General features: G+C 41.1%; 2 protein-coding genes across 2 annotated transcripts in view; both read left to right on the top strand.

Annotated features, from left to right (window-relative positions):
* Positions 1-8792, top strand: part of zfpm2b (zinc finger protein, FOG family member 2b) — a gene marked incomplete at its 5' end in the record, with an annotated part of 43630 nt that extends 34838 nt beyond the window's left edge. Inside the window, 3 exons of the mRNA XM_079485086.1 lie at positions 4342-4548; positions 4933-5157; positions 5392-8792. Coding sequence (XP_079341212.1) covers positions 4342-4548; positions 4933-5157; positions 5392-7685 — 2726 coding nt within the window. The 3' untranslated portion in view covers positions 7686-8792. The remainder of the gene's footprint in view (positions 1-4341; positions 4549-4932; positions 5158-5391) is intronic.
* Positions 8793-11821: 3029 nt separating this feature from the next.
* Positions 11822-18071, top strand: srsf4 (serine and arginine rich splicing factor 4). The gene is made up of 6 exons (XM_079484586.1): positions 11822-11992; positions 12291-12433; positions 13709-13821; positions 13972-14180; positions 14315-14380; positions 17226-18071. The coding sequence occupies exons 1-6, from the start codon at positions 11886-11888 to the stop codon at positions 17617-17619; spliced, it is 1032 nt and encodes a 343-aa protein (XP_079340712.1). The 5' UTR covers positions 11822-11885; the 3' UTR covers positions 17620-18071.
* The last annotated feature ends 4926 nt before the right edge of the window (positions 18072-22997 follow it).

Raw genomic sequence — 22997 nt, 5'->3', positions numbered from 1 at the left:
GACGCAGATCAAAGTCGCTCACCACGAGGCCAGTCTATAAGGTCAGAAACAAACCTTCCCCAGTGGCATAAACCTCCCCATTGTAGCCTCAGCAAACTATCTGCAAGTGCAATAGCAAAGAGATTTGCATAACATGTCAGTCATCGTCCCTCTGGCGAGGGTCCCGACAATATCCCGCTGCATTCTGAATGAATCCCCAGAGGAGCAGATGGGAGAATGTTTAAGTTTATTAACAGAATCATCCACGCTACTAGTCTACAAAACTGAATTTAAGGTTAATGATTTTAAAAGGGTTATGCTGGAATGCTTCTTAATACTTTCTGTGATGGCCAACAAGTGTCCAGCATGTCTGGAAAATCTGTTCATGCTGTTTGTAAATAAAAATATTGGTAACCACAAAGAATGACCACAAAGTACCGATCTGTCATTTAGACAGTGGGTGGCTGCTTTGAAGATGCTTAAATATAAGATTTATTTAACCCTTTTAATCTCTACGTCATTCATCTTTTACACAAATGAACTAATATTCTTAAATGTGGAAATAGCCACAATGAGGAATGATTCACATTTACTTTTATTCTGCCTTCATTTTTACCTAGTTTGCTACCAATAACATTTACGTTTACCTTAATATTTACCTCTTTTATTGTCATTTTGTGTAAATTCTTTGCTTACCACAAGAGTGACATCTCACTTTAATGGTGTGTCAGAGCTGATGGTAGTGCGCAGCTATTAAGAAGCTGTAGCGAAGCCCTAATTACATATTCGCGTATGGAAATGAAGAGATGCGAAGAAGCTGTCAAGGCAGACTTCAATCAAAAACAACCGAGTTGAACGTCTAGCTTCACTTTCCTCTTTCTTTATTAAGATCACCGCAGTATGAAAGGCAGTGAGGGGGAGGTAAACGCAAAAGGATGATGATGTGGGATTGGGGGGTGGCGGGCGGGGGGAGTCCATCTCAGGCAGAACTGATGTGGTTCTATCCATATTCATATTCAGCAACAGCTGTTATCGCTTAAAAGGCTTTCTAATTACAACAACAAGACAAAAACTGCTTGGATACGGGCCAGACCCGCTAAATGATAAAATAAGCACTCGTTCTCTCTCGCGCTCTCCCCCACTTTTTCTCCCTCTCTCTTAATCTCCACAAAGCACCTTGGATGCTGCTCACCCAAATACATGCCAATGAACAGGGAAAGTGCCATTCGGAGATGCAGGTGTCACATTTGATAAGAAACTTCTGGATTAAATATGCTGTGGCTAATGAGCAGCCGGGCGAGCCAGCGAGGGTGCGACCATGGGCACGATTGTTCTCGGGCTGATAACATTCTGTGGAAGAAACAGCCAAATTCCATCATTTAATAAACAGCCCCGGCCTCTGTCAGAAAGAGTGTCTGGATCCCAGTGTTAAGTGGGAGACATCGCTGTTCATTACGGGGGATTTCGTAAGGTGTGGAGGTGCGTATTTGGATCGCACCATATTTAGCCACTGTCTGTGTTGCTCATATAGGTTTTGTTGTGGTAATAAACACATTTTCATTTTGGGCGAACGATCCCGTTAAGACGTGCTCAATAGAGGTCAAACGTCGACCTCTTCAAGGTCATACTGACAGCATATCAGTCATGTGGGACTGGACTGAAAGAAAGGAAAAGAGGGATGCGGGTCTTGACCTGTCACTCATAAGGAGCTTAGTTCACCCAGCCAGTAAAATCTCACACTCTGCCAGCATTGGCTTTACCCGGACCAGTAGGCTGGCTGTCAGGAAGACGATTCATTTCTCAAAGCTCACATTAAGAAATTGGAAAACGTCCGGATCGTTTTTTTTTGGCTGACCTGTCAAGCAACTACCGCTCCTCAATTCGAACCTGAAAGCCAGGGGTGGGGTGTGCGCTGTGAGGAAAATAAACACAGACCTCATGAATATACAGAAGATCCTCATAACTTCACACACTGCTGCCCCAGCCAGATGACTGGCCGTGCCTCACAGGAAGCGGCGCGATGCCCCTCCGGTGTCTGTTTGATGTAGCGTGCAGGCCTGTGGATCAATGAGAGCACAGGTGTGCGGGGCAGATGGTCCTGAGGTGATACCCGGGGTGGTGAAACTCAGCCTGGCCAGGAACACTGATGCTCCATCAGGGCAAACCCCCTCCGGGGAACAAAGCTGTATGACTGATGCACCCGGGGGCGCGCTGAGGCAGAGATGAGATTTATGGAATGGAGTTGTGAACTTCCTGGAGTCTCGCGCACACTTGGTGCTGCGTTTTCAAAATCACAGTCGCTTACTGTGTAAACCCTTTTCTTAAAATTCACCAATGTTTACTGTAGTTCTCCATATAATACATACTTTATGTACCATACTTGACCTCGGTGTCTCTCTCAGACATTTCTTTCGGAATTTTTTTTGTATAAACAATAACTGTAGGAGAACGTGAAATGCACACTGCTGAATGTCTTTAAAAAACAATTGTGGTTGTTGTTTGACAAAAATGTGGAAATGTTTTGATATTGTGGCAAATACATTTGGCTTCCCATCAGTATGTCGTGGCCTATCATCCTGTGTATAGGCTACTGACCAAATAACAAATAGGCTAAATCAGACAAATTGTATTTCTGCTGACGCCTCAAGAAGCTTTTCACAGAACAAGAGAGGAATTGAGAGGAAAAAAATTAACTCACTCCGAGGTTTTGGTATTTAACACAATCACAGAGTAACGATCAATTTGTTTGTATTGATATATGACCATTAATGCTATTGGTCTCGAAAGGGCTGAGGACATCGCCACCTTGTGGCAAAGAAATGACTCAAACACTGTACGGCACTGCTTTTTTCAGTTCTGATGAGAAACTCTTTGAAAGATCCAAATATTGGCTTTGATTTATTGGTTTGAAAGAGGGAGGAAAGATGAATGTGCTTTTCATTTATATTTCTCATTGTGCTCACAGTGTGCCGTGCCAAAATAAGCCCTGTCTAGGCGAGTTGCTCTGTTTAACTGCCAGATCTAAGAATTGATGAATATTTCAGTTTGTGAATGTTGGAGTAGTTTTCTCTCATACAATTATATTTTTTCTTTTACAAACGTATTATTGTAGCCATAATCTGTACGATAAATACTGCTGTATTTACTACAGTAATAACCTGGTGTTATCGATAAAGAAGATAGAATTACAGAAATATTCTGACACTGAATAATTACACACAATAGCATTTTGTGTGAATTTACGGGGTTACCATAGTCAATGTTTGTAACTAAAAAAGGAATGGGATTTTTGTGTATAATACTTTTTTTGTGCGTGTTAATAGTACACTACAGTACACCATGATAGAATAAAAAACATGTTAACTCCTCATGTCAGACCCAGCAAACATGATGCAATTAGCGGTCCTCTCCACGAGGCATGACAGCCCACCCCAGGTCACCTCTTCTTTTGACACGCTGTCAGAGAACGTTCACACATCTTTCAAAGGTAGCGTCGAGTGTGCTACATGCTCATTGTCCAACTCTTCAATTAATGCACGTCCTAATTCCACCATTTAGCGCTGGCGTATCATGTCTCTTCTAGTTATCTCGTGTTCCAGACTTAGTAAATAGTCATATTTAAAACTTTAATCCCCTCAATGGAAGATGACGTGCAGACAGTAAGCCTGTCATTTAGCGAGATAAATGTTATCTCAGTCACAAAGCCTTCCTCTCCTTTTTAAATGGCTAATGAGTTTGTTCTGTGGACTCCAGTGGAATGTTTCATCCGCAGCCCTTCAGTTTGATAATGCTGTACTTTTATCCGAGATGTCCATTCTCTTTAGCAATAGGGAAAATGTACGGCAGTATACTGTCCCGGACTTGTTTGTTGCAGCCTCAAAGGCTTACACACATATGGGGCAGGATAGAGCTGTACGTAGGCTCAAAGAGTAAGCGGTTATTAAGTTTGTACTTGCAGATTCTCAAGTATTTAGTAGATAAAAAGAGAAGCTTACCGAGGCTGTTTCTGCTAACAAGCCTTTGAGGTCTTGCACTGATACCAGACAATGACAGAAAAAGTGATCCATATGTACAGTATATACCGTGGTATTGGGAGCTCTTGTCACAGTCGGATTTCAAAGTTTAGTATTTCAAACTAGTTTTTAAACATTTTTGCTCATCTTCATCAGTAAAATGTTCATTCAGTAAAAAGGATTTCCAAACATGAGATGTTTTACAGCTTTTATGATGTAGATTGCTTGGTTTTTTTAAGACGTTCATGAGATGTTTGGAATGTCTTAGTATAAAAATCTTCCTTGAACCTCCAAGAAACAAACTGCCTTTAAACTCACTTAAACCCCTTGCTTTGCTTTTCACTTGCAGGAGGACATGTGTGGTGCTCCACAACAAAACATCTCATTGAGGGAGACGAACTTTCTGGCTGTGTTGTGGATATGCAGCATCATCTTCAAACACCAGCCCAATCTCCCTACGGTCAAGGGATGTTCCAGGCCCGACAGCTGGACGGCATCCAACTTCTTCCTCAGCAAGCAGCCATGGCGTCCATACTGCCGGGCGCTATCATCAACAGTGAGTGCCGCGTTATCAGGCCACTGCCACAGTGGATACACTGATTTATGTGCTTGGTTAAAAATGGAAATCCATGTCAAAGAGTCATCACAGCTCTGATGTGCATGTTTTTCATGGATAAGGGAATCACCAAGGGTCGAGGATGACCTTCAGCTTTCTGCAGGAATTAGATATTTACCCTCTTCTGTTCTCAAATCGCAGTTCACAAGAGTTTGATGCGAACTACAGCTATTATGGGGTCTGTAGGGTCAGGTTTTGTGCATTATTATTTTTGATAATTAATGAGCAGGAAATACAATGCATATTTTGTAAACTTCTTTACATTTTTCACAAGCTTGAAAACTCAGTATGGATGTGCTTGTGTCCCGTTTTCTGTCTTTGTAGAAGACATCTTCCCCTGCAAGGCGTGTGGCATCTGGTTCCGGAGTGAAAGAAACCTCCAAGCACACCTTATGTATTACTGCAGTGGGCGGCTAAGGGACCCTGAGATGGTGGCAGAGAAAAACGCCAATATCAGCCATCAAATGCTCCGTAGTTGCACATACCCACAATGCAATATGAGCTTTGCAGGCTCAAATGCCCTTGAAATGCACTTATCTACACATCACAGTGAGTAGTTCAAGTTCAGTTTTTTTATAGTCAAAAGACTAAAGTTTGTTGCCATTTTATGTTTCAAGTCTAGCAGCTAGTGTGTGACCACGAGCCCAACCTACGTGGCAGTCACCAAAAGCTTATCAAAAGTATATTGACTAACCAATCGGACCTGGCTGAAGACGCACTGACAGTTATCAGAGGGATCATAAAAATCTAATTAACCCTTCAATTTATCTTTTTTCTTTAAAGGTCTAAAGTCGGATGAGATCTCCACTGGAAGCAACTTGAAATGCACAATTTGTGACTATACTGCTGAAACACTAATGGTACTCCAGCACCACATCCTTTCCCACCTGTCCCAGACCGGCCTGAGATGTGATCACTGCCACTTTACGTTCCAAACCCCCAGAGAACTCGCCAAACACCAGGAATTACATGGACATGGCAGAACGAGCAACAAACTCATCAAAGAAGACAAAGCAGATAACTCTCGTAGTATTCTTGCAGGTAGCCCTCAACAAGGTAAAACTATTGCAAACAAAAAAGACCTTCAGGAAAGTGCAATACAACGTGATCTTGGTGAAGTCGCCGAAACAGAAACCACAGAAAGCGGTCAGTCATCCATTAAGAGCGAGGGCAAGTCAGGAAACAAGGCTGGTGTTTCTTTTTCCAGAGTAAAGTCAGAACCGTCCAGTCCCCGTTTGGCCTCCTCTCCCATTCAACACCACCTGCCTCCTGCCTTCCCCATACCCCCTTTCATGCCACATGTCCCATTCTCACAGGATATTACCGTGGCCCCACAAGCATCCGAGATTTTGGCCAAAATGTCAGAGTTGGTGCATCGCAGGTTACGCCATGGGGGAAACTCTTATCCTCCAGTGATGTACAGCACACTTGTTCCAAAAGGAGCGACATGCTTTGAATGCAATATCACCTTCAATAACCTTGATAATTATTTGGTGCACAAGAAACATTACTGCAACAGTCGCTGGGAACACACACCCAAGCTGAATGATTTTGCCGGACTTTTGGATAAACCAGCAGGCAACGCAAGTCCTAAAATTGGAGCCAGTTTGCCTGTTGTGATAAATGCTGCGCATCCTACTAAGGTTAAAGGACACGAGTCAACCCCTGAAGGCGGAAAAGTCTCTGATGAACTCTCAGTGCAGGTTAAAAAAGCATCAACTCCGTCCGGTGCACAGGAGAGGCCAAATGGCACCCAGTTGGATTTGCAAAGCCTAAATATGCCACCCACCGAAAATGACATTGACCCTAACCAGACGACATGTGAGGCATGCAAGATCACCTTTAGTCGACATGAGAACTACATGGTGCATAAACAGTATTACTGTGCCACCCGCCATGATCCCCATGTGAAACGTGGAAACAACAAAGGACCAGCCAATCAGAAGACGGTTCGTGCTCGTAAAAGAAGAAAGGCGTATGAGCTGGCCACTCCAGAACAAGAACAAGAACAAATGCAGCATATGGGTGTGCCATCGTTCCTTGGAATGCCCGCCCTAGGAGCTCCATACATGCCAAAAGACACAATGGAGAGTTTCAGGGACCATCAGAGGTACAACATGATCCAAGGCCTAGTACCCAAATATCCGGAGGCTTCATTGACGGTAGCAAAATCAGCTCTTGTCTCAAAATCCATTACATTATCTAAGGAGGAGAGCGACGCGCCTATAGATCTAAGTAAAAAATGCACACCACAGTTTGGTAACACCCCACTGTCGCCCAAAGGGCTTTTGGATTATCATGAGTGTGCTGTGTGCAATATAAGTTTTAACAAAGTTGAGGACTATCTTAAGCACAAACAAAACTTCTGCCCAGGCAACGTTCTGCAAAATTCTTCCTCCGAAAACAAAATACGTACAAGCATCAAAAAGGAAGGCCACATAAAGACAAGCAACCTCTTCGAGATCCCAGCTTCGCATTCAAAGAATGAGCATCCAAATGCAGCGACATCATCTGTCAGTGACGACCGTCAGATCCCTATAAAAGATGACCCCAGGAGCGTGTTACAACCCTCCGGGGGTTACCCAAGTGCTAAGAAAATGAAACCTGATGAACAAATCTGGCCTTACTATGAAATCAAACCCACCGACTACGCGACAGGGATGCTTGTCACGCAGAGCGAACGAAGACAAAGTCCCAATGAGGGCTGTGAGGGGGAGAAAGACCAGCCGATGCCTGATGGGAGCCATCTTAGCACAGATGACCCTGAAAGCCAGGGCAAGAAATCATTCTTAAACAACAGCCTCGAACTAGATGAAAAAGCAGGGGACACACGTTCCTGTACACCAGATATCCACACAGACAGACCCATCAACCTTAAGGAAAGCAAAACTTTGATGCCATCTCCAAAGGCCGAGGAGGTCTCGACAAGCATCAAGAGAGTATTGACTGGGTCCATTGCCGCCACTGGTAATGTTAAGTACTGTCGTCCTTGTGACATCCAATTCAACAATCTGTCAAACTTTATAACACACAAGAAGTTTTATTGTTCATCACACACGGCAGAGCATGTGAAATAGCGCTCTTGTTCTTCGTTTAAAAGCCGTTTCACAATAATAAAAGAAAGTCAACCAGGGCCAAACGTTTTAAAGGTGATCCCGAGCCTCTAATGCTGTCAAATGCCAAGAGCGTATAATTGTACTGTGAGAGCACATCCATGTAACGCACACACGCAAAGCGGCTTTCCTTCGCGCTCACACAAAATTGGACGTACGCTCAGAAATGGGAGGTTTTCACTTAAGAAATATCTCCTCATGTGCAGAGAGATTGCGTGCACTTGTGAATATCTCTTTCCTAGAATCTGCTCTTACAAGTGTGTAAAATTAACTTTTGAGAAAATTCTTCAACCATGCACATTTGACTTTTCACAAGCTGCGTTTTTTTCTTAGCACAACATTTGTATAATTCTGTGCTGGTTTACACAGCAGCAGGCGGACAATCAATTCAGGAGGTTTATTCTACAGTCATTAAATAGAAAATTGTTTAAATATTTGTTGGGTATTGTGTGTTAATACTTTTCTGTGTTTACGTATTTATTTATTTAAGAATAGTTCCAACTCTAAGTAATGCAGATTTGAAATGAAAGTTTACAGATTCTCTTCAATGTCTTATTTAGAAGTACAGAGAGAAGCCACATAAATAGGCTATGAAAAAACAGTTGTTATTGGAGTACTTCTGCCTCGACCGCTGTGTCAAAACAAGTACTGGCAATCAAGTTTTCCTGAATAATTATCAATACACGTAGAGTCTAGTTTGTCCTTGATGTTTCTTTATGCTTAAATATGATTTTTCTTGTTGATGCAGAACTCTTCTTACAAAGGTGACCGTATGTGTGTTTGTTGATTCATGGTATCTTTTTTAAATATTTGGCTTCTAATGCAATACTTTTTAGAAGATTAAACATTATTTAAAAGCAGCATTACGAAAATGGTAGCATTTATACTTGGACCCCATAAATTGTATGAAGTGTTTATGGAAGTCTTGCCGAAGGATGAAGTTTACACCTAGTTTGGATGACCACTTGTAACCTTTGCTTAAAAATGTTGTCAAAAATGTGTTGCTATGCATGTACCTGTATGGAATGAAATTCCAGAAATGTTATTTTATGTGGCATAAAAATTAAAATTCATCTCAGGACAGTGGTGTGTTAATTGCAATATATAATAATTTCATATATCCAATGTACTTTGCCAACTTTTTGCCTAGATTACCTAAACAAACACAAACTTTGTGTACTGTGCAGCACACTACACAAAACACTACCACCACCTAGTGTTAGTCACGATTCAAGACATATTATTACCTCTTATTACCTGCAGTGTTATACATACATACAGCTTAATATACAAAGATATTAACCTTTTCAGCCCTGGTGCATATTTAGCTTTTTTTATTCATTTAAAAAATGCTTGACGCACATACTGTACATCGGACTAACTTGTATTGATAAATATGATTGAAACCCAAGTTGACAATGAATCTACTCTAAAGTTAGAATTTTATAGTTTTATTTAACACTGTTATTTATAGTCTGTCTGATATTTGACCCTTGACTTGACTTAAAGTGTTAGATTGGTGAAGTATATAGCAATATATTTGAGATTGAGAGCTTGATACATGACTTAGATTTACACATTTGGCAGATGCTTTTATCCAAAGCGGGTTACATTGCATTATACTATACATTTGTTTCTGAGTATATGCAATCCCTGGGATCAGACTCATGAGTCTTACCACTGAGCCACAGGAAAGCTACACATACTCATGTTTTTTTAGTTTTCGTGATAAAAACATGAAATGTGATATTATTTGTATGATTATGCTATCTTATGTAACATACATAGAAAATCTATTGGACTGGGTTCTACACTTGCAAAGGTACCATTTATGCTTCCACTACTAAATGTAAAAATATGAAAATATGTAAGTAACGGGTCGTTTTCTGGAAACCCAGAAACCGTAGCAAAACAATGGGCATCGGTTTGAGATTGAACATCCCCCTGTTGCAAAGGTTAGTAACTATCTATAAAATGTGAAATTATTTGGGATTTTCTGGGAATTGTCAGGCAGGAGCGGTGCTGGGGTGGGCAATGGGGCTGAAGCCACAAATGTTTTCAGTAAAGCCCAGAATTTTTGCTGAAAATCATTTTATCCTTTGCCGGAACCTTCTCTCCTTTACGGTGAACACGGCCCATGGTTGCTTAGTAATTGCAGACGCCACGAAAGCCCAAGCTCCCGGGCGCTTTGAAAAAGATAAAATGACGCGGCTCGCATTGCAGAAACAAAATTTATATTCGAACACACATCTGGATGGAGTGGTGCAAGCATGGCCATGAAAGTTCTGGGTAAGGTTAATGCTAGAACAAAATTCCTTGCCAGACATATTAGTTTCCTTGATGAACACAATATAAAATTATTTGCATCAGGTTTAGTGTTATGTCGTTTTGATTATGCATGCATTTCTTGGATATCCGATCTGTTGCGTGGTTGGTCGGGCAGATCATTACTCCAGAGAAGGTATGCGAGTGGCACCACAAGATGTTTGTCTGCAGAGCTTAGGGATCTGGTGAGTACATAAGTCTGCATTAGCGAGTGAAGATAAAGGGGTGCCAAATCAGTGGCTGTGTAGTGTCAGATAACTTGGAGGTGATGCACGGGCTGGCATAAGAGGGCATAAGCTGTCTAAGTAGGAAGTTAGTATGGAACAAAGAGTGTCGGTGGAACTGTTAGTATTCAACATAGAGAGCTGTTCAGAGGGTGGGAGCGTGGCAGAGACCGCAGAGGATAAGCAGGAAGGAGAGAGTGTACATAGGTCACGCCGGAATGTGACCAGTGGGAAGTGTATAGTGTCTGGAGACGTTAGGTAGAGATCAATATTGAAGAAATGACCAAACGTGTGCAAAGTGGTGACCTGAGAGTGATGAGTGGAGTGGAGCAGTGAAGTCAAATACATTTTATTTATATGGCGCTTTTCACACGATGGTGGAAAAGCACTCAAAGATTGAAAGTTGATGGGTGATAAGTTAGTTTATTTCATAACAAAACCAAGTCCAAGTTGGGAAGTGCAATAAATGAGGAGACAAGACTTTTTTTTTCTCCTCCAATAGAGTTTTGGGTTCCTCGCCACCGTTTGCATCCTGTTTTGCGCTGTTTGCCTGGCAAGTCAGCGTTATTTATATAGCGCTTTTAAAAAATGCCATTGTTACAAAGCAGCTGTACAAGAAAACATTGACTATAAGCAAAACATAAAAGGTTATGGAAGTCAAAACACAGGTCAAATATCAGACACACTATAAATTCCTATATGCGGTGTTCATTAAATAAGACTATAACATTTCTATGGACAGTCCCTTGGTGAATGTCTCTTCCTTTACTTGTGGGTCACCACAAAGTAGTGTTTTTGAAGTGAAATGATCCATTCAATAAGTCAATAAGAGCCAAGTATACTATAGATGGGCACTCATCCAGCATCTTTGGGTGATACCAATGTAAGTGTTAGGGGGACAAGGAATGTGGAAACAAAACTGAAACCATTTCAGACTGTGCTTAGAACGGTTCGGCGTGATGGTGGAAAAGCGCACAAAGATTGAAGATTGAAGGTTGATGGATGATAAATTGCACGGATCCATGCCTTTATTGTATTATTATTTTTTTTAAAAACATTGGCCCATTAACTCACTGCCCTTCAATCCAGCCTCTTCAATATCTGTATTCTCTAGGGGGGGGGGGTTAAGAGAAATTGTGACTACACAAAAACTACACATTTTTCATCTACACATGTGACTATTAATATTTATATTTATATTAATAAACTTCATTATGTCTCCATAAACCTCTAAAACCATACAATAAAACGGTGCTTCTCCATGTTCAGTAGATGCATCAAAAGACATGTTCCTCTTCAGCTATCCCACCCCTACTCGATAGGTGGCAGAGCTGGGAGATTTTGCAACTTCTCTGCGAGCCTAAATCGTGTTAGAAAATGTAGAGAACGAAAATAAAAAATATTTAAAAAAACTACAAGTTGCATTTATGTTACAATTTGTAGAAAGAACAATACATTTGAAGGAACGGGTCCACAACCGTTATAGTTTTGACTATAAAAATTGTTTTTTGAATACAAACAACTTTTATTTTGAAAAAATCTCAAGCTACCAGACTTTTATTATGAATACCGACATTGTTGTGTTTTTTCCACGCTGAGCTAACGCACCGAGAAAATGTCTAGAATTTATGTGGGAAAATTAAGCTATCGCGCCACGGAGAAAGACGTGGAAAGGTTTTTTAAAGGCTATGGAAAGATACTGGAAGTGGACCTGAAGAATGGGTGAATTATATTCTCATGCGAGCAAATTACATTTAACATTAACGTTACTGCCGATGCAGTTGAGGATGAACTGTTTGTTCTTTGCTAAAGACACGTTTCGTTGTACGATGATATTTGATTCATTATATAAATACAGAGTGGGAAATAACATAAGAAAAAAGAAAACTAGTGATAATGCTTACATTTAGATCGTCTCGAGCAACATTTTATATACCGAATGGACGATTTACCAATCGCAATTATACCTTTTTGTCCTTTCAAATGCACGGTTTAACATCCCATCTCTCACTGTGTTCAGGTATGGCTTCGTGGAGTTTGATGACCCCCGTGATGCAGATGACGCCGTTTATGATCTCAATGGTAAAGATCTTTGTGGGAAGAGGGTGAAAGTGGAGCACACCATAGGACAGAGGCGTGATGGTGGCAACAGATATGGAAGAAGTAAGATACTCATGTAATCCTCGTTGTAGTTAAACATTTGTTCTTTGTACAATGTTAGAACTTTGTTAAGCTTCTCGGCACAAAGATGTCTGGTTTAAAAACCACGAATCACGTCTTTGTGTATGCAATTCAGAAGCCTGAAAAGTGGTTTGTAACATTACTGCACTTGCATTTACTAAGGAAGCATAGTTGTTTCATTCATGGGTGAAACTTCAGTTAGAGGGACTTTTTTGTTCCTTAATATGATTTACAATGATATAATAGGAAATAGCCCATATTACAATAGCTTTGGACATTTAATTGTGTCTCACTAATTGCATATTACTAATTAAAAATGTTTACGAAGATAATCAAGAATATAAGTATATGCATGTAAGTGTATTTTTTTATATCCGATATACAAGAAATTATAAGGTGATTTAGAAACAGTGTTTTTTTTTGAAGTACTTTTAGCTAAATAAATGTTAGTATGTGTTTATAAAAACATGTGTTAGACATTAAACAAAATCATAAAACAATAAAATCAACTCAACGCACTTAAACACTAATTTCCCAGACATCAAGACATAACAATGATAATATTTTACTGTAGGTAAGACATTTCAAATTAAGCAGTTAAGGTTAAGTTGTCAAAAGTGCCTCTAATTGAAGAATAACCATGATCTTTGTGTTTTTGTGTACAAGAAACTAAGTTATTCTAACACTGCAATGTTTTTGCAAATGCAATAAAGTGAACTATTTTTCATTTTAACTCTTGTATTTAAAATAATGTCAAAAAAGATTAGAAATTAATTGAATAATGTTTTATTAAAAGAGCCTGACCCTTTTGCTGGCCATGGTGTCTCCCCTCCCCATGGGTGTGCCTCTTTGACCAAACTGGGCCCCTGGGCAGACCATTAAGCGAGCCAAAGTGAACCAGGACCACTTTTCCCATTAAGCCAGGTGGTGAGGATGCCAAAAAGTTTAGATGATGTGGGTTACGCTCTTTTTGGTGTCTATTAATTATTTTGTGTAATTTCTTTTCCCTTTGCTTTTATGAAATCAATTTAGATTAAGGTACAGCGTAAGTATGGTATTTGGTGGAGTATTATTAAAAGTACAGTACAGTTTGTAATAGATGACAGTATTAAAACAAAATTTTTTGCATATTGTTTATATTACAATTTTTGTATGAATCAAAATCAACAGCTAAATGTCCGTTTTAAAGTTTGTGTTTGGTGTAGTATTTTCAATTGTCTCTATACCTCTTTACATCTTATTCTCATCACTTCGAAGGTAACCGGTTTGGTCGTGGAGGGGGGGGGGACAGACATGGCCCACCTACACGCTCAGATTACAGGCTTATTGTGGAAAATCTTTCTAGCCGCTGCAGCTGGCAGGATCTGAAGGTACAGGGCACACACCACTGAAAAAAAAACTGCAAATTGTCTGGCTTCTGGGCTTTATTGGCTTATATGTGTCAACACAGGACATTTAGTAACTTGCTATAAAAGAATAATTCTGTGTCATGAGACTAACATGTCACTGTTTCATACAAGGACTACATGCGACAGGCTGGTGAAGTGACGTATGCAGATGCTAATAACGGCCGCAAGAACGAGGGCGTCATAGAATTCAGGCAGTACTCTGACATGAAAAGAGCCCTGGAAAAACTTGACGGCACCGAGGTCAATGGAAGAAAGATTCGTCTCATTGAGGACCGCCCTGGTGCCAAACGCCGACGGTCCTACTCCCGCAGCAGCTCCAGGTAAAAATAAAGGCATTAGTTAAATATTAATCGCAGTATTCTGATGTTGGGTAAGTGTGGTGAAGTAAGCTAACTTTATACACATGATCTCTACAAAACTCTAAAGTATCTGGCTTTATTCACACATCTCTCAGGTCTCGCTCTAGGAGCAGGAGGTCTCGCAAGAGCCGAAGTCACAGTCGAACCAGCGGTCGCTCAAGGTAGGCAACGAAAACATGTGTAATAAAAACGTAGTGTGATGTGAAATGACATTGCTTTGGGAAACTACAACAGTGTAGTTAAGGTAACATTTTAAATGCGGTTAGTATATGGGATGTTTTACCACAGTGCTTTTTAAAGGAAAAGTTTGCCCAAAGATGACATGTATCCCATAAATTACTAAGCATTCATGCCATCCTAGGTGTACATGTAATCTTTTATTCAGATGAACACAATCAGAGTATTAAATAAGATCCCGACTCTTCCTACACCTTTCTTATGCCACTGTATAGTGACTGTGTTTGTGAAGTTTCATCATGAAAGTAATCCATACAACTCCAGCAGATTAATAAATGTCTCCTGAAGCAAAACGATACGTTCAAGGAAAAGCTTATAATATTATGATCTTATTTTGCCAAGAATAGTCACATTAGAATAAGAACAGGTATATAAGAGAACTACAGTCAATATGGCATGCCGGCTCCTTGATCCTATTTGTTCTGTGACTCATAAGAAGTTCATTGTTTCAGTATAGCTTTTAGTTTTTTGGCCTTTGCATCTTTATATAGATAAGACAAGTGGAGAGTGAGATAGGAAATTATGGAATGAGAGAGCTCTCATCCCTTGAGACATGGGCTGCTGCACAACATGTCGGTGCACAGTCTACTGGTGCTGACTAGTATAGTTTTAATATATCTCTCTTATGCTTAATTTAGTTAAAGGTAAATTAGATTAAATGTAGATTATTATTATTGCGATATATGTATCATTTGTATACATATGTGTTTATTACATTTTTATATATGTTAAAAGTGCTATAAAAGGCTTACTGAATAATTACAGATCATTTTATAACAGCAAAGGGGCGTTGTTAAAAAAATTACTTTGGTTAGGGATGCACCGATACCACTTTTTAAGGATCGAGTACGAGGACTGATATTTTTCCCTGGTACTCACCGATACCGATGCCTGTTGTACAGTATTTTTTTTATGTGGCGATTTTCTAAGAACAACACAATGAACATATCAGCATCTTTATTTTTAACAACTTCAACTCATATTAGGATCAAATAAATCATTCTTATGTGCTTATCACAAATTTGTGTCCGTGTCTGGGTCCATCAGATCCTTCGGAGGTGCAGTCCTTCATTGTTGTTTCAGATTTCTGCCTCCGCTCTCTATGTCATAATCACGTCACTACTAGAGCAGGCTCCTTGGTTAACCCGGCGCAAATTTTCGCCAAAGTTCAGATTTTTCAACTTGCGTGAATAACGCGAACGCTAAATTCACGCCTCATCCGAGCGAATCGCACCACAAGTAGGTCTATCGCGTCTACCAAACGTGTAAATTACTTACGCTTAACGCTTCATTCGCGCTTGGTGTATACACACGTTGAGGCTGACGTGTCTGCTGCGGCTAGTGTCTCTGTGTGCACTGGAACGTTCTGTCAGTTACATCACGTGAGGTATCGGTCTTTGGTATGGGGAATTTTTACGAGTACATGAGCTTGGTATCAGGCCCGACACTGGTATCGGTATTGGTGCTTCCCTACTTTGTGTCGTGCCTAAAACCAATTTAGCTGTTATAAACACTACTGTAACCCACTGCTTCGTGGGGCTTATTGCTTTCCTAATGCAATTCCAAATGCGAAGCAAGGCCAAGCAACACCGACGCAACAACAGTGGCCCAGTGATAATTGTGCTATGTTAGTGATGGAAGAAATTAATCTGTTGAATAAATTTCCAGAGCAATTGGTTAAATTCAACAAAGACAATAAACCCCATTATAAACACGACATTTGTTGCCTCTAGTTGAAACATAATTACTGATTATTAGGATGTTAAGGACCTTTTTTCATGTTGCGAGCATGTCTGCATTTGCAAATCACACAAAGAAAAACATGCGGTGCAAACACATGACAAACTCAACTCGCGTTAGTCCGTAACAAAGTCTTTTACAACGAAAATATACTTACAGGCTGCGAATCTGAAGCGCCAGACAGTCCTTGCGAAGTTATAATGGTTTTTAACAAAAGCTTCCGTGCACAGCCGGTCTTGATCGCTCCCAGGATCCTGAAGCAATCATCCGTGAAATGCACTGCACACACTTGAATATTCGGATTGTGCTGTTCTGGCTTTCTTTTCGTAACGAAACACACAGTGTCTCCACGACATGGCTGTGGCGGCGACGATACCTTACTTGCGTATAGATTTGGCCGGTCTTAGTCAAATCATACCACAAAATGATCTATATTACTTAAATCTTTTGCAATTTTACTTGTCTTATACATGCATGGGCAACTTATAACACACCAAAGAGACAGAAAAAGAAGTATTCGTGCCATAAGGCCCCTTCAAGAACTCAAGTGTCACATTTTGTTTTAAACCCCAAAGGCTTGTTTTCGAGGTTGCCTAAAGCTACCTCGAAAAAAGTGTTTCTTGGTATACTGTGTTCACACCAAACGCGAATGAAGCGTTAAGCGTGAGTGATTTACATGTTAAGTCAATGCAAAGACGCGATGACCTACTTGATTCGCGCGAGTTGACAAATCTGAACTTAGGCCGCGTTAACCAATCATAAGCTTGCTCTACTAGGGCTGTGAGCGAGCGGCAGAAGCCCCTTCCATGACGCGAATTTCACGTGTGAATGATGCAAGTAAACTCAAAATGTTCAAGCGTCCAACTACACACGAATAGCGCGATTTACCATGTTTGGTGTGAACACTCTATTAGGTGTTTTTGGTCAGAAATATTTTATTTACAGTAATTGTTTTTTTAGAAATATCTGCCTTCCTCAATTTCACTATTGATTTGATGTTTATTTTGTACCTTTCTCTATCCTATTCAGACATTCAGGCTCTCGATCACGCAGCAGGTCAGTCAGCAAGAAGGCAAAGGACAGGAGCACTAGAGGAGAGATGGAGGAGAGCAGCAGTGGAGCTCGCAGCCCACACAACAAAAAGAGCAAAAGGGGTGACTCTCAGTCTCGATCCAGGTCTCGATCAAAGTCAAGAAATAACTGGTCTCTTTCCAAGGAGGCTAGGAACAAGAATCGGGAAGCTCCGAGTGATGAAGAAGGCAGAGGGGCAGAAAGGTCAGGCTGGTCAAAGTCCCGCTCTCGATCTAGGTCACAAACGCCCCCAGATGCTGATCTGCAGAGGAGGTCCAGATCCAAATCTCGCTCTCGTTCGCATTCTAAATCGTTTTCTCGATCCCGCTCACGGTCTCGGTCACAAGATTAAATGTTGTCCTTTCTTGCCTGACATTCCTCTTCTGAAGTCCATTTTTTTCTTTTATTCTTTTACCCCAAATTGCTAAAGATTTGTTAAAATACTTCCGTTTTCATTATTGGTTTTGCTGTATCCTTTTAGTCCCAGTGTTATCAAGAATGTTGCTCATTTCTTTTCTGTAAAACCCAATTCAGGTTTTTATTTTCTCCAAGTAAATGAGAAAAATTAATCTCAAGCATCCTTAGTTTTTTTTGTTAGAATGTTGCTTGAATTTGTGTTAAGTCAAGAAAAGGAAACGTGATCCTAGAATAGATGTCTTAACCTTTCCATTGCATATATGAGAGGTTGCCCCAATTACAATTAAGTGTTAAGATGGGGATGATTTTATGTTATTCCTTTAGATCTTTTTACTATGAATTTCTCCATAAAAATAATAAAAAAACTGCCTCAGAATTGTTCCGTCTAGTTTCTTTGTTACTCGTTATTTCAATTTTTTCTAATTTAAACATTTTGCAAAACTAGCAAACATGGTATAAGGTTTCTAGAAGTTCTAAAGACTTTATTTTTGTTTTTAAAGTCAATTGTAGGTCATTTGTCAAGTGTTGTGAACCACTTAATAACAATAGCGGCATATGAAGTAACCATTGAATTACTTCCAGACAGTGCTCAATGAACTTCAATGGCTAGTTTGCACCAACAAAATCTTTTTCACTTTTCAATCAGTTCAGTAGACTAGCAACCTCCTTAATGTATGAACCAATCAGAAGCAGGTGCAATTTAATGGTTTACATGTGTCAGAGGGGCTATTGGGTGAATGCAAAAGCATTCTGAATTTCTTTGTGGAACAGGTGTGAAGAGGCATTTATAATTGTATGATCTGATATGGGTAAGTTGGTGGATTGCTGTGCGATGTGACTTATGATTCATGTGCTGTCAACAAACAAAAGCATAACTGCAACAATTTGATCACAAGTTGCAGGGATATTTTGTGCCTAGCACATAGCATCTGTTAGTTTCTTCTGATGTTCAGAAAGGATTTAAAGATGCAAGACATTTTGATTGTTGGTAACCCCAACATAATAATACCAAAACAATAACTGTCCAATAAAGTCCTGTGGGTGACACAAGCTACTGCCCACAGTCCTGGGAAACCATGGTGGTTAGGGACCATGGTGGCTCAGGTCTTGCTGGGGCCACGGAGAAGCTGGCTGTGGCTCTACAGATTCAAGGCATGTTGTGATCATTAGACGATGTGGCGTGACCCAGGAAAGCTCTGGAGGTTCATTGGCTGCAGTGCACGTACTCAGGATCTCGCTGGCTGTGATGCCCTCTCTGCCATGGAGGGTAAGATGGTTTCTCCTATAGGTCTCCTGTATTATTTAATGCAAATATACTCAACTTCAGGCAATCACATTTCAACCACACCATACACAAAGGGCCACCAGCTTGCTCCAGACTTCTGCGTAGATTTAGGATGGTGTGCATGAGGCTATAGATTACAGGTAATCTATTTCTTGCGCATATCGATTGTTTAACTTAATAAGACTTCAATATATCGGTGGGATCAGCTGTTTTATTTGTTGCCTGTATCTGCTTTATTGACTCTCAAAGTGACTGTGTCAGGTTGCTCAGACAGAATCCAAAGAAAGCAAAAAACCTTATTCAACGTAAAGGGCTAAACTGAGAAGCCCAACCCCAACAAACAGAAAGAATGAATGAAGTTCCATGTGTTCACTCACAGTCAGACAGTCGGACATCATGCCCTGACACATAGAACTGTGATCGGACAATAAACACCCTTTGGTCGCCAGTGATTTCCTGGTTTTTGCTTGTCTAGTTACTTTGTGGAATATACTTTTATTGTCTTGGATTTTTTTTAAATCCTCATCATCACAAGTCTTGTTGTGGCATCGTCCTTCTGTCCTGTGTGTAGCGTTACATTTATAGCATCAGATAAAGGCAACATCTCACTCCTAGTCTTGCTTGACTTGCTTAGGGCTGCTTTCCATACTATAAAGCATAACATACTTTTAGATCGCTTACACAATTATACCGTTATTCAGGGACAGGCACTACATTGATTCAGATCTTGCTTATTTGACAGATATCAATTTGTCCATTTAAATGGGGAGTTGTAAATTCTTATGTAAGTAAATTATGGATCACCTCAGGGATCGGTTTAAGGACCCCTTGCTGTTCTCCATATACATATTTAGAAAACATGGAATTAGTTTCCACCTTTATGCAGATGATACTCAGTTATATATCTCATCAAGACCAGATTATTGCTTTCAGCTATCCAAATTATCAAAGTACATCCAAGACATAAAACATTGCATGAAGACTATTAATATCCTCCTTTAAAATTCCAATACAACAGAAATATTACTTATAACAAATACTATACAGAGACACGTAAGAAGAATATTTCAGATTTTAACCAGCATAATTTTTGTTACTCAAACAAATACAGTTAAAGATCTAGGCATTATATTAGTCAGCAACCTGTCATTTGGAAATCACATCTCAAATGTCACAACAGCAGCCTTCTTTCACCTTGGAAATGTTGCTTAACTATGTTATATTGCCATACTACTGTCAACTATGACATATTCTGTGTTGCTGATTCATTGACTTGGAAAAACGCTCTGGGCATGTGTGCGTGCGTGCTGAGGAATGGCTTGGTAATTTTAGTCTCCCTCAGCGTTGTGGCTGACTGGATAACCTGTGCCTTTTTGTGAAGGTGCCAGGTCCTGTGGTCAGCGGTGGAGCAGCAGATACGGCAGTATTGTTGATGGACCCAAGTGAAATTCATGGAAGCAGTGCAACAACACGTTATCTATTTAAAGTCCTGCTGACAGGGGAAACACGGAGCTAAATCAAGACGGGACTGGATTTGGGTATTGTTCACCCTGGGACAGAACATTGGACAAACCCTGATTTTATTGTTTCCCTGGGTCTTGGAGATGTCATTTTAATATTGTCATTTTACAGTTAACTTATAGAAATAATAAAACACTATTTTTATATATATTTATTGTGTCGTTCTCGCTGTGTTGGTGTAGCCGGGAATCCAAATTAAGATTTATATTTAACAGACTTCTAATCTGTTACTTAAGTGGCGTAGTCGGCAGGATCTTTCCTTTTCCACACCACACAGTGTAGAATGGCAGATGAAAATGAAGGACAGCCTGAACGCCCAGAGTGTAGTGTGTCGCAAGGTACTGGGGCCAGGCCGGAAAATGTTCCACGTAGTCAGCCTGTGATAAATGCAATGTTGATGCCTTGGTTCATGGGGGTCCCATGGATCCCAAGGTTTAATGGTGACTCAAGCAAAAATAAATTTCTGAATGGAGCGGGCAGGTACAGGCTATGCTGAGGGCACAAGGGTTAAACGAGGAACAGAAAATTGACTTCATATATGGGGCACTTGAGGGTGAGGCAAAAAGAGAGATGAGGCTACTGAATCCAACCAGACAATTAACAAGTATAGACATGTTAAGAGAGTTAAAGAGGCTGTATGGGCGTATAACACCAGTACACCAGCTCCGGGCACAATTCTTTAAATGTCACCAACAGGAAGAGGAAACTGTTTCTGCTTTCATTCTCCGTCTCTGAGAATTATTCTCCACATGGAAGGAGCAGAAACCAACGGGCTCTGCCCAGGATGAGATGACGATTAGAGACCAGCTTGTCCTGGGTTTGAGGCCTGGTGTGGTGCAACAGGAAGTTCAGAGGCAGGTGCGTCGAAAACCTACATTGTCCTTTTCTGAGGTGTGTAGCGAAGTGAGAGCATTGGAAGCTGAGCTGAAGATGGAGCTTGTCAGTGCCTCCCGTATCTCTGTGCCACAGCTGAATCCATCCATGGTTGCACCTAGCCTAGAAGAGTGGAGGGAGACCGTAAGAGCCGAAGTCAGAAAATAAATTACAGACCAACTACAAGATTAAACGCCAACTCAGACTATGGTGCATAGAGACCCGCCCTTATCCCCTAGAGGGGTTGCCCGCGAAGACCACTATGCTGCTTCCCCCAGGCGTCACCAGACTTCGGAGTGGGATGACCGGGGCAGACCAATCTGCAGAGGCTGTGGGAAAGCTGGTCACATCCAGAGGTACTGTCAACAGGGGAGACAGTTAAACTGACAGCCCCAACCACTGAGAGCCAGGTGGTTGGGGAGGGGGACCAGGGAAACCAAATGGACAAACCATCCCTGGTGGGAATGTGTCCAGGGGTTGAAGTTGTTGTTGCAGGAGTTAAATTGCCCTGCTTGCTTGATACAGGCTCACAAGTTATGTTGTTTAGTGAAACTTTCTTTCAGAAATGGCTGAGTGGAGAGCAGAAGCAAAATCTTCAAGATCTGCACTGGCTTTCTCTTAAAGCAGCTAATGGACTACAGATCTCATATACTGGCTACGCCATCTTGGATTTCTCAGTGGGAGGAGTCATAGTGCCAGGTAAAGGGGTTATCATTGTAAAGGATGAGTGCCTGAGTGCTGAAAGAGGTATCCTAGGGATGAATGTTATTTCACATTGCTGGAAAGAGCTGTTTCAGGGAGTCCACCCTGGCTTGACTGTCTTTGGTACAACTCTGTCATGTGAAGCAAAGGGGGAGTCGGAGCGTGCTTTTGCTTTCTGTCAAAAGATTTCACAGGACGAATCTGATGGACATATTGGAGTGGCCAGGTTAACCCGCCAAGACCCAGTCTATTTGCCTCCTAACAGTGAGGTGGTACTGTGGACACACCTTTATGGTGCAGAAACCAGGTCGGATATTTGTGCTTTGGTGGAGGGCACAGAAAGAGATGACGAGTGGCAGGTGGCTAGGACTGTTACTACTGTGGTGAAAGGACAGTGGCCATCATCACTGGTGCCCCACAGGGATGTGTTCTCTCCCCACTGCTCTTCTCCCTGTACACCAACGACTGCACCTCTAAAGACCCCTCCGTCAAGCCTCCCTATAAGGGTACGTAACCTCAATCCTTACCCCATATTGATACCTCAACGCCGCCCCCTTGCTAATGTCTTCCAGGTTGATCCAAGGCAGTTTCGAGGGGAAAAGGTCCTTGTGTTGAAGACCTTAGATCCAGGGGTTGTGGAAGTGGATGTCCAGACTAACCACATCAGCACCAAAGACCAGCACCCAGTCAGCCTACTGAAAGGTGATGGCTTAACAATGGATCAGCAACAGAAGATGGATTTGCTGTTACAGCGATGGAGAGACATCTTTGCAGCAGATGATGATGACTTTGGCCAGACCAGTGCAGTCCTCCACTCCATACCTACAGGTTCTGCACCGCCCAGCAGGGAGCGCTATAGACCAGTTCCACCAAGCCTTTACCCTGAATTTAGGGAACTCCTGCAAAATATGCTGGATAATGATATCGTACAG

This window comes from Barbatula barbatula (genome assembly GCF_947034865.1).
Source record: "Barbatula barbatula genome assembly, chromosome: 21".
Taxonomy (NCBI): domain Eukaryota; kingdom Metazoa; phylum Chordata; class Actinopteri; order Cypriniformes; family Nemacheilidae; genus Barbatula; species Barbatula barbatula.
Note: the sequence above shows the minus strand (reverse complement) of the source record. Positions and strands in the feature narration are given on the sequence as shown.

Coding starts and splice junctions, on each gene's coding strand:
- srsf4 (XM_079484586.1), top strand. CDS start 11,886: ATGTCTAGAATTTATGTGGGAAAATTAAGCTATCGCGCCACGGAGAAA. Junction 12,434..13,708: donor TGGCAACAGATATGGAAGAA/GTAAGATACTCA, acceptor ATCACTTCGAAG/GTAACCGGTTTGGTCGTGGA. Junction 14,381..17,225: donor CGAACCAGCGGTCGCTCAAG/GTAGGCAACGAA, acceptor TATCCTATTCAG/ACATTCAGGCTCTCGATCAC.